Source organism: Ornithodoros turicata, chromosome 7 (genome assembly GCF_037126465.1).
Source record: "Ornithodoros turicata isolate Travis chromosome 7, ASM3712646v1, whole genome shotgun sequence".
NCBI classification, from domain to species: domain Eukaryota; kingdom Metazoa; phylum Arthropoda; class Arachnida; order Ixodida; family Argasidae; genus Ornithodoros; species Ornithodoros turicata.
The window spans coordinates 44651305-44663220 of NC_088207.1; the positions used below are offsets into that span (position 1 = coordinate 44651305).

Below are 11916 nucleotides of genomic sequence, written 5' to 3' on the forward strand. Positions count from 1 at the left end.
GCAAAATAATCTACAGCAAAAATTCAACGAAGGTGTGCACATATGGTTACATGATGCCACGATACTATAACCTAATTTAATATGTTTTCGTTGTTCGCCTCGGCGTTTTCCACCGCGGATTAACCGGCTACTTTTGGCTAGTGGGAGCCAGTGAGAGCCGACGTTAGGTCTGACCTCCATAACAAATCGCTAGGACAGTACAAGCAAAATTAAATGCTACGTATTCCTTTTGAACGTGCTTTACAGGGGCCATTTAGGCCCCTGGTTCTGTCCTCAGTGCGGCATGTAACGAACAAGCAAGCTGAGAAGATCGAAGTATTCATCGATGACAAGCCCGTTCTCGTGGATCCTGGCACAACAATACTACAAGCTGCGGCTCTGGTCGGTGTAGAAATCCCCCGATTCTGCTACCATGAGCGTCTGTCTGTGGCCGGCAACTGCCGGATGTGTCTAGTCGAAGTGGAGAAGTCGCCTAAACCAGTGGCAGCATGCGCTATGCCTGTCATGAAAGGCTGGCGTGTAAAGACTAACTCTGACATGACACGCAAAGCTCGAGAAGGGGTAATGGAGTTCCTACTGATGAACCACCCCTTAGACTGCCCCATCTGCGATCAAGGTGGTGAGTGCGACCTGCAGGACCAGTCTATGGCGTTTGGAAGTGACAGAAGCCGATTCACAGACATCAAATATACCGGCAAGAGGGCTGTAGAGGACAAGGACATTGGCCCGCTAGTAAAGACCATAATGACCCGTTGCATCCAGTGCACACGATGCATTCGTTTCGCCAGCGAAGTTGCAGGAGTTGAAGACCTAGGGACCACAGGGCGTGGTAACGATATGCAAGTAGGAACGTATGTCGAGAAAGTGCTCATGTCTGAGCTCTCCGGCAACGTTATCGACTTGTGTCCCGTCGGAGCACTTACATCGAAGCCGTACTCGTTCACTGCACGACCTTGGGAAACGCGTAAAGTAGAAAGTATCGACGTGTTGGACGCTCTTGGCAGTAACATCGTGTTGAGCACACGAACGGGAGACCTCCTCCGTGTGCTGCCTCGCACCAACGATGACATTAACGAAGAGTGGATTTCGGACAAGACACGCTTTGCCTGCGATGGTCTGAGACGCCAGCGCCTCACGACCCCCATGAAGCGTGGAGAACACGGAGAGCTCGAGGCCTGCGACTGGAAAGAAGCTCTTGGTACAGTGGCTCGACGTTTGACCAGTGTACCTGGAGAAGACGTTGCTGCTGTGGCTGGCGGTCTTGTGGATGCAGAAGCTTTGGTAGCCCTGAAGGACCTCCTGAACAGCCTTGGATGCGAGACACTCTGCACTGAGGAGTTATTCCCAATGAACGGTTCCGGTACTGACCTTCGTTCCAACTATTTACTGAATTCTCGCATTGCCGGAGTTGAAGAAGCAGACTTCATTTTGCTGATTGGCACAAACCCACGTTGGGAAGCAACGACCTTCAATGCGCGCATTCGGAAATCCTGGATTTACAACGACCTCAAAGTGGCTGTCGTCGGACCCAAGTTGGACCTAACCTACGAATATGACCACTTGGGTGACTCCCCCACTGTACTCCAGGAGATTGCTGATGGCAAACACCCAGTCAGCCAGGTGCTCAAGCAGGCAAAACGCCCTATTGTCATTGTTGGCAGCGTCGTTCTTCAGCGCCCAGATGGAGCGGCCATTCACAGCTTGGTACACCGCATTGCGCAGTCAACCTCAGCACCTTCGCACTGGAAGGTGTTTAACGTTTTACACCGTGTGGCCAGTCAGGTGGCAGCTCTAGATGTTGGCTACCAGGCTGGAGTCGCAGACATCCGCAAGAAGCCACCCAAAGTGCTGTACGTTCTCGGAGCAGATGAAGGTGCGATAACAAGAAGCGAGCTGCCGAAGGACTGCTTTGTCATCTACCAGGGCCACCATGGTGACCGAGGAGCAGAGATGGCCGATGTGATTCTACCTGGAGCTGCGTACACAGAAAAGCAAGCGACGTACGTTAATACAGAGGGCCGTGCGCAGCAGACGTTGGTAGCAGTGAACCCTCCTGGATTAGCCAGGGAAGACTGGAAGATAGTAAGAGCTGTGTCAGAGTTCACGGGCACTCCTCTGCCGTACGAGACGCTGAACGAAATCCGTGGGCGCATGAACGAGTTGGCTCCTCATCTGACACGCCACGGCGAGGTGGAAGATGCTAACTACTTTGCTCAGGGACAGGCAATGATAAAGACAATTAAAGCACAGCTGGGAGCACAGCCCCTGCAACCAACCCTTTTGAAGTTGGATGACTTCTACATGACAGATGCCATTAGCAGAGCATCCCCTACCATGGCAAAGTGTATTGAGGCTGTGGCCAAGCAAGAGAAAAGTCCGTACTGAAGCTTGTTTAAATAGAATCGTGTACATAGGTAGTCTAGACAGTTTCCATTAGCTTAGTAAGCAGTTTTTCTGTAGAGTACTTTGATGGTTCCTGGTACTGTTGTGAACAAGAATGTGGTATTGAATGCCGTTTGGGTCTGGAAGTGGCTGAATAAAGCTGTGAACTTAAAGCATCTCTTTTTTGTCTTGAATCCTTATAACCCTTAATCCTTAGATTGTGATGTCCAGTCTGCAGTTGGTGAGGAAGGTAAGGAAGGAAGGATGTGTGTCTGTGTGTTAGGAATGAGGCTCTCCTTGATAGGTGCTCATGTGTCCAAACTGCAGTTTATTGTTGACACTGACCCTCTGGCCAGTAATGCAAGATTGCCAACATGCACAGCCAAGCAGGTCAGTGGCGAATCCAGGGGGGCGGATCAGTTGGACAAACCCCCCCCCCCCCCCCATAAAAAGAAGAAAAAAAAAAAAGAGGTTCACCACCACCACTTGAAAGTGAGGCTCTGGGTCTCCCCATCTCCCGAGCCTGGCATCCCTTAAGAAGGGTGCCTAGCGGCCTAGCATTTATGTCTCTCGTGACTAGTCAGCTGATTCTGTCGCCTTGACTGATTGCGCTGTTGCCGTTATTGATGGCGAAATGCATTCCGTTTGCTCTGAGTTAAAAAAGATACTGCAGCTTCTTCACGGCCAAAGTAAAATCGAAACCTTGTTTACACATAAAAGTTCGACATATATTACCAACTGCGCCGCGACCGCGTTCCTGTACCATGCTACCATCGCTACCATCTGTACCGCCTGTACCCTGTACGTTGCGCTGGCGCTGATTGCGCCGCTGTCGAAAAAAAAGAGACCCCAAGATGGCGAGGGGGAGCATGGTGCAGTACGCTTTTCAGCAGCAATATACCATTAATACGTGGCTTAGAAAGAAAACTATTCGAGAAAGATATGATTTGTCGACGAATCTATTCAGGAAGGATCTGTATGCGCACTATGGTTGCGTTAATGCTATCGAGTTCTCCACGGACGGAGACTGGTTGGTTTCTGGTGCGTACTCAGTTGCCCCTGAACTCATTTTAGTTAGAAACTAAGCATAGACTTCGTTGAAATAACAACAGGCCACGACAAACACACCGGATGTTATTCTGGTCCCTTTGTGTGTTTGTAAAGTTGGTTTCTTTCGTCTGTTGGTAATCAACTCTTCGCAGAGGTCTATATGTACGCTCTCTGTTTTCTTCACTGTTTTGATGTTTTTTTCTCATGATGCGCTCAGATTTTGTCAATCTGTCATTCAAGCAGTACAATTTAGAGCGCTTTGACAGTGTTTATTAACCTGACATGTCATGTCCTTTGTGGGGTTAGCAAGTATAGGAGCGTATATTTGATGACGGGCATACATGTTTTGCTGACCGTTTGTGAAATCGAATCGTTACTTTCTAGGAGGAGATGACAAGAGAGTATTGCTGTGGAATATACAAGAAGCTATTTCTGGAAGAGGCAGCCCACGATCGATGAAAGGGAGACACAACAGTAATATTTTCTGTCTAAGCTTCGATTCGAAACGCGAGCACATATTTTCCGCAGGTAAGAACTATACAGATGGTGACATGCAAGGCTATTGGTGTTATATGCATGAGAGCCTGTGATACTGTTGCATGCTGTACTGCATACGATACATGCAGTACACACCTACTCTAACACATAATTTCGCTTCACCAAATGTGGTAATGACAATTACATTCTATTACAGGTAATGACGAACAAGTCCTAGTCCATGATGTAGAAACGTAAGTAACAATGTGATAATCTGAAGAAGCCGTTTTATGTCTATGCTAGCATCTTCTTGGGTTTAACGAATTCGAGAACACAGATGAAAGGGACCAGGAGACAGCGAAAAATAGGTCAAGACAGACTATTCTTCCCTGTCTCTTCATCGTCCTTTTGATCCTCGCTCTGGAACTCCTCGAACTCACGAAGACTCTTCCGTGGTCACAATCGCACCAGCTAGCTTGCATGCTGTTACTATGTTCTACCTGTTACATATGTTGCAACAACTGTGTCACATTATCTGTTGCATGCCTGGCAGTGTTTGAAATGATTTCGGGAAGACAGAGGTTTCATTGACTGAACTCTTCCCATGCGTGAAATGCGCAAAATCGTCATTGAAAGAGATTATGATCTTGCATTGTTGTTTAATTACTATTACATTTGCAGCGGTGCAACTATGGATGTGTTCATGCATGGAGAAGCAGTGTACGGTTTGTCTGTTGAGCCCACCAATGACTTTGTGTTTGCAAGTGCTTGCGATGATGGACGTATTCTGATCTATGACATACGTGAGCCAAGTTCAACGGGTAAGAGTTTGCAAAATGCAATAGGGATGCTCTTTTCCCTTTTACAAAGATTTGAAAGTTGCTCGGGTACACCCCGCACTGGATTGGGCAGCATGAGAAAGTCTCAGGTTCTCGCCAGAGGACTCAGAGACAAGAATTTATTATTGTAAAGCGACTGGACACCAGTTGTCGTGTTCTTGTAATTTGTAGTTTTGAAGATTTATTGCTTTTTTAAGCTGTAGTTTCATAACACCTACAAGTTACTGCACTTGATGACTGTTACATTTTCCAATTTCATCTGCAAGTGCCAAAAAATGCAAGATTGTAACATTGTAATACAGATGAATTGATGACGTTTCATTTCACGTTTAAAACGAGCAAACATGAATAGGGTGGCGCAGAAGACACCGACTCCACACCAGCCTTTTTTTTCTTTCTCTCTCTCTTTTTATGTGTATGGGTATGTAAAAATAATAGAAACACTTCTCTTTTCCTCTTTTTTTCTTATTCTAACCAAGTTTCGTTTCTGCGTTATTACAGGGTTACTTTTGAGATTAAGTAATCACAACTTTTGCAGTGACTGTTGCATGATGTGTTACGAGATAAAGAATACCTTTCTAGAAACTACAATATGAGCTTATTGTGCAGATCCATTGCTTTTGGTTGCATCGTCGTCTGCATTCCACGCTGTAACGTACAACCCACAGGAGCCCCGTCTCCTTGCAACAGCTAACTCTAAGGAAGGTGCGGGGCTCTGGGACGTGCGAAAACCCCGAAGGTAAGATTCTAGATGGAAAATTCAGGAGCGAATAGTCAGGATAGGTGAAGCAAAAGGCTCCCCACTATGTATTGTAATGTTCTCGTACACTTTGTTTTAGCTGCCTCCTGCGTTATGGCGGTCGCTTGTCTCCACAAAGTTCCATGAGCGTGCGGTTCAACTCGACAGGTACCTTGCTGCTGGCTCTGCGACGAAGGCACCCGCCAGCTCTGTATCAGGTGTAGTCCCTTGTTGCTTGTGTTCAGTACATTCTAGTTTAAGTACGCAGTATTTAGCTACAATACTGCTCGACAGATTGGCACAGCACATCCTGTGGCAGAGTTCGACCACACTGGATACTACAACTCGTGCACGATGAAGAGCTGCTGCTTCGCCGGTGACCAGGATCAAGTAAGGAACGATTTAAGCGTTTCCTGTAGTTTGTACCCAAACACGCCCTCAAAATGCCTGATCCTTGCTGTGCGGGAGTGCTTTTGTTTTTCTTGCTATCGCACTACCTAGTTTTGTTGACTTTGTATAACTGTGTGTATAATGACATTGACGGTGTCGTCTGCTAGATGCGCAGTACCGATATTCTGGCACCGTGTGAATGTTCAACATAACAAGGGGCGGAACTTCCGCTCCGTGAGCACTTTTTGCTTTTTCTCTTCCACTAGAATATTCTGCCATCATGTGACAAGTGTGGCTATAGTTCCGCCGAGGGAATTCCTCATGCGGTTCCGACACTGAATCGAGTCCAGTCATCATGTATTGCTTGCATTTTTGCAGTTTGTGCTATCTGGGTCAGATGACTTCAAGCTGTACCTGTGGAAGATACCTGATGCAGCACAAAGTCACCAGTGCTTCTGGAAAGAACGTCCTACATCTGTCGACCGTAAGTGCTCGCATGCACGTATTAGTATTGATAAACCTGCGAACTGTGTGATATATTAAATTTATCGTTCTTACGAATAGGGATTTTTCTTAGTTTTAAATACATGTTATTCCATCAGTCAAGTACTATTGTGCAAATTCATACACGTCCACTTACTGATCACTACCGTTAGGTTCCGTGAACACAAACCAAGGTTTCATACAGAATTTGGTGAAGCTCAGCTTCTCGACTGGGAACTGCAGCTCTGGTATGGGAGAGTGACAACCTACAGCATGGAGTCGCTTTCCTTTTTCTAATGCCCGAAAAAGATGAGTCACTTAACCAGAAAGAAACATGGTTTGGGAATATATCACGTTCAGTAGAGGTCTCACTGTTCCCGAAAAGGATACACTGTATCCAGCAGGAGTATATGTGGTTTCCGCTGTATTTGAGGAAATTGATATGGCAAGGGAAACATCCAAACTTCAGCAACTGGATCGAATGAAAGACCACACCGTTTGAGCAAATATCCTTTGGGATTGACTGCTTGCACTCTACCTTTTGCAGATACTTTCGTTAGGAGAGCGCACATGACCTTGAAGGATCATAGGTCTATTGTGAATCAGGTTCGCTACAATCCTCAAAATATGATTATTGCTTCCTCGGGAGTTGAAAAGATTATCAAGGTAAGCACATCCTGAAAACTGTAGCCTTGCTTTGGTCAGCTGTGTACGTCTAGCTTTGCTATCTACTTAGTTACAGGCGAGGCTTTTCCTTGAGTGTGCACTTGTCTTTACTTTTCAGTTGTGGAGTGCAGTATCCCTTCCAGGTGGAGGAGGTGCACTGAGAGAAATCCCGACAGACCACCACGAGACCCACCGGAGGATGTACACTTACGAGGAGTATATTGACCTTGTCATGGAGAGTGGTCAGTTCATGAGCCACGACTACAGTCACCAGTCAGTCAAGGAAGATCCACGGATGATGGCCTTCTTTGATTCCTTGGTGAGTAGAATTGTGGAAGTAACAGCATCAGGTTGTACTTGGTGATCATGCTTGTATGTAAGCGCAGTAACACGAGTGTGCATGACGTTGTGTGTTGCATATTTGCTAGGGCTGCGTTAAAGGAGCACTAAAATGCGAAAACAAGTTCACTTCAAATTACGTTACACACTATGTTAATTTCGTAGTTGCTATTGTAATTCAAAACTTTGATTCCGTTACGAGGCTACAATCAAAATTATACTGGACCTCTTCCTGCTTCGGCGCTAAGCATTGAACGACGCTTCAGATTGTGCATCCGTGTTTTTAGTCCAAGCTGCGCGTGCCACACCATCAAATTCTCGTGTGTGTAAATAGCACCCGATTTTTCCCTTCCGAATTTGAAAAATCATAAAACCCGAAAACGAAGAACCCTAGGGATACCATACCAGTCACACTTATTTTGCACTTATTATCTAGGGCTTATTTTGCAGTGAAGGTCATAAGTGCTGAATTACAGCCAAATTGACCATATAGCAAGGCAGATGAAGGCAACATTACTGAATGATAATCTCAAATGGAATAAGAAATTATGCAGGAAAATTATCCGAGGAAGTCATAGAGCAGGACAAGAGGACAAGGTCATTTTTCTACCAGAAAGTGGGTGAGGGGTGATGTTAAGATGTCAGAGCTTGAATTTTTGTGTATTAAGCTTCAGGTACTGTGGAATACGCTGGACAGTAGCGTCATGAAATGGCTTCATATTCATCTAGCTTGAGCACTAAGCACTTGAGCTTTGCATCATCTTTGCTTCTGTTTGTGAGTCCCATGTGAGCTTTTTAAAGTGACACTCAAGCTTTCTTTCTTAATTATTTTTTCCTCGTCAGGTTCAGAGGGATATCGAAGGATGGTCTTCAGATTCTAGCAATGCTACCGCCACTTCGGAGTGTCTCCTCGACACTGTTGCCCTGAGTCCAGATTGCCCTCCCTCCCCTGAATCTGCAACCTCCCTCGGCATATCATCACCATCCTCGGATGATGATTGTGCCAGTCCACCTTCACCCACTTCACCTTCATCACATACTCCAAGTCCAAGCTTTAACGCCACCACAAGTAACAGCAGAATAGCACAACTGATTGTGCAGAGACGCCGAGCGCAGCTGCTACGTGCCAGCTGCCTTCGTCGACTAGAGAGACCATCACTGCAGCGGAGGAGGGAGCGGCATTCGTCAGAGAGCGATCAGATGTCCGCTCCTTCTTCGCCACAGCCCAGCAGTTCGAGATCGCGCATACTTCGGCTAAAAGGTTGCCGCGAAAAAGGCCGCGAACAGGAGTCGAAGCACGAGTCATCAGATTCTGGTTCTGAAGAACGAATAAATGAGCCACAAGAAACTGAAAGTCTAAGCAATGATCTAAATCACAACTACCAGCAGCCACCCCATGAACTTTCACGTCACAGTACAAACAAGGTTCCATCGAGCCATTCAAGGTTTAGAAGACTGAGAGACAAAAGAAGGAGAGTGCTGATGACGCAGGACTCTTCAGATGAGGACTCTAGTGAAAGGAATGAAAATGAACGTGGATCTGTGACTGACATCGCAGCTGATTCTGTTAATGGGAATTCGGCAGTGCCAAAGGACGAAAAAAATTCTGTCGGTGATTCAACTCCAATTCGATCAAATGGAAGTGCAGGTACCCTTGAGGATGTTTGTACTACATGCTCAAATGATGGTCATACCAGCACTACAGGGAGCAATGGCAGTGCACATTTCAAGAGACTGAAGCAGGGCTTTCGGAACGGAAGGTCATATCGTAACCAAAATTCCAGGAGCAATCAGTGATGCGAGTATCTAGTGTATGGGTGATGTGTGTTACTTGTAATATAAGACTGTGTATGCTACATGCCTGGGGGCGTAAAATCTTTGGCGAGAAATAAATCCTATAGCCCTCATGTATGCATACTTGTGCATTCTGGGGCATGGTGTGCTGAAGGTAGTGATTTTATTTTTACTGCCAGTACTAATTGGACATGAAGTATGAAAATATAAGGTTTGTCCGTGCAAGATAAGGGTACCACAATGCTCTCTTGATGTGTAAAGAAGCTTGTAACGTTGGAAACTACAATCTCTGCATTGCATTCATAAAGGCTATAAGAACACTGCACATTTGACAGATGACAAGTTAATGCTATAATTTCTGCCTTTCCTAACATCTGATTAGCAGTGCAACATCTTTGCCCAATATTGGCTGGACATTGGCAAAACTGGCAATATTGGAACAAGCAGCACATCTTGGCCCAACATTGGCTGGATATTGGTAAAACTGGTCCAGTATTGGAGCTCAAGCACCACAACACATTCACCCAATGTTGACTGCATATTGGCAACACTGTCCAATATTGGAACTCATCCACTCCATCCATCCAAGCAGCACAGAACCTTTGCCCAATGTTTCCGTATTTGGCAAAACTGGTCCATATTGGAGCTCAAGCAGCACAGCACCTTCGCCCAATATTTGTTGGATATTGGCAAAACTGGTTCATCTTGGCCCAATATTGGCTAGATATTGAGATTCAATATTCGAATCCAAGCAGCACAAGACATTCACCCAATGTTGGCTGCATATTGGCAACACTTAGTCCAATATTGGTACCCAACAGCACAGCACCTTTGCCCAATGTTGGCTGGACGTTGGCAAAGCTGGTCCAATATTGAAACTCAAGCACCACAACACATTCACCCAATGTTGACTGCACATTGGCAACACTTTGTCCAATATTGGAATCCAAGCAACACAGCACCTTTGCCCAATGTTGCCTGCATATCGGCAAAACTGGTCCATATTGGAGCTCAAGCAGCACAGCACCTTCGCCCAATATTGGCTGGACATTGGCAAAACTGGTTCATATTGGAATTCAAGTATCACACCTTGGCCCAATATTGGCTGGATGTGGGGATCCAATTTTGAAATCCAAGTAGCACAACACACTCACCCAATGTTGGCTAAATATTGGCAACACTTGGTCCAATATTGCAACCGTACCAGCTCCTGTGGCAGTGGTTAGGATGATCGCCCACCTTCGCCCAATAGTGTGCAAAGATGTTGTGCTGCTTGGGTTTCAGTATTGGATCAGTGTTGCCAGTATGCGGCCAATATTGGGCTAAGGTGGTGTGCTGCTTGGGTTCACGCTTACGCGCACACATACAGAAATACATACGCGCGTGAAGAAACAGACAACGAATTCCACTGGCAGAGCAAATTTTGCCCCGTTGTCTGCCTGCCTGAATGGCGGCATGTTCCTCGGGGGGGGGGGGGGGGGGGGGGATCGTGCGTCCTGCCTGACTTCACAGGGGACCGTGCGGACATTGCGTCCGAGGAAGATCCGGAGAAAACACACAGACAGCACAGCCGGCACCCTGATTCGTATAGATAGCTCAGTCTAGTAGCTCATGTTGGCTTACTGAGCCGGGTTCGATCCCGGCCTGGGACGGTAACAATGGGAGAGGTAATCCCAGGTGGACCAGATTATCCGCAGTCCTACCCCGCGGCACGTGCAGCATGTCGCCACACAAATAGGCTGACTCACCTTACGTGTAAATCTGCTCCTAATTATTATATATTATGGGTCTGCTTCGTCAATGGAATGCTAGCGCGCTCTGCGCATAGCTCGTGACCAGCGTGCTTTCTCGAGTTTTCTTTGGTCACGTGGGGTTCAGCTAACTGATTCGGAATCGCGTCATGTCATGTGAAGTACACACAGCGGGACGCATCATGTTTCCACTGTTCATGAAACGCACGTGGAAAAGAGAGGAAAAAAAAAGCTCCAACATCACCGGCCTCACTAGCTTATGCATCTTCTCTGCCGTGTTCCGCTGGCTTGGCCCCAAGGAAATCGCTGGGTCAAACTAAAAAGCTATTACTCTTTAGGCCCCCTACTCCGCCAACGGAACATTCATGCCTGAACGGATTCTGCCAATGGAACAGCTTTTGCCCCTTCCCGAGCGAGGCAAAACATTGACCCAGGTCTGCCAATGAAATGCGCGAAGAAAATCACATGGTATGCGAGCACACGGAGGAACATACGCAAGCGCAGTCGCGTGCACAAGAGACGCTCACAAAGATGCGCACGTACAGGGTGTTCCAAAAATAACATTGCGGTGCACTCTACGCGGATGAAACCGACCCATTTTTGCTTGCTGTCGTGTATCGTAGTACTTATTCGTGTTGCCTAACCAATTAGTGCTTCCCAAGGCACTCTAAGACTTTCCACCCGACCCTCAAACATATATTTTAGAAGCCAGTCTTTATAATTAGGCAGAGTGAGAAATACTGGCGACTGCAATTCTTTTTTAATCTTAATTATGCACATTAGTACACCCTGTATACGCGAGCAAACACACACGCTAGCACGCACGCGCTGACACACACAAAGATAAGCGCGCGGCCGCAATATAGCTGGGTTCACACTTGCGTTTTTGAGGCGGCGCCGCGTGTTCCCAAAGGAGAAGCGACGCACTCCCAGCCGCTTTTCGAGAAGGTGGTGCAGGTGGAACTGCTCGGTGTTAGTTGTTCCACTTATATCACCACCACCTTCT

At 46.6% G+C, this 11916-nt stretch overlaps 2 protein-coding genes across 2 annotated transcripts; both read left to right on the top strand.

The window, feature by feature from the left end:
- The first annotated feature begins 134 nt into the window (after nt 1–134).
- Nucleotides 135–2560, top strand: LOC135401224 (NADH-ubiquinone oxidoreductase 75 kDa subunit, mitochondrial-like). Its single transcript, XM_064633502.1, has one exon. It carries the CDS (start codon nt 214–216, stop codon nt 2383–2385), a length of 2172 nt encoding a protein of 723 aa, XP_064489572.1. The 5' UTR covers nt 135–213; the 3' UTR covers nt 2386–2560.
- A 614-nt stretch (nt 2561–3174) lies between these two features.
- LOC135401225 (DDB1- and CUL4-associated factor 5-like) lies at nt 3175–9312 on the top strand. The gene is made up of 11 exons (XM_064633503.1): nt 3175–3423; nt 3817–3960; nt 4127–4163; nt 4591–4730; nt 5358–5487; nt 5588–5705; nt 5782–5877; nt 6256–6361; nt 6908–7026; nt 7145–7345; nt 8209–9312. The coding sequence occupies exons 1-11, from the start codon at nt 3237–3239 to the stop codon at nt 9160–9162; spliced, it is 2232 nt and encodes a 743-aa protein (XP_064489573.1). The 5' UTR covers nt 3175–3236; the 3' UTR covers nt 9163–9312.
- The last annotated feature ends 2604 nt before the right edge of the window (nt 9313–11916 follow it).

Coding starts and splice junctions, on each gene's coding strand:
- LOC135401224 (XM_064633502.1), top strand. CDS start 214: ATGCTACGTATTCCTTTTGAACGTGCTTTACAGGGGCCATTTAGGCCC.
- LOC135401225 (XM_064633503.1), top strand. CDS start 3,237: ATGGCGAGGGGGAGCATGGTGCAGTACGCTTTTCAGCAGCAATATACC. Junction 4,731..5,357: donor ACGTGAGCCAAGTTCAACGG/GTAAGAGTTTGC, acceptor CTTATTGTGCAG/ATCCATTGCTTTTGGTTGCA. Junction 5,878..6,255: donor TCGCCGGTGACCAGGATCAA/GTAAGGAACGAT, acceptor GCATTTTTGCAG/TTTGTGCTATCTGGGTCAGA.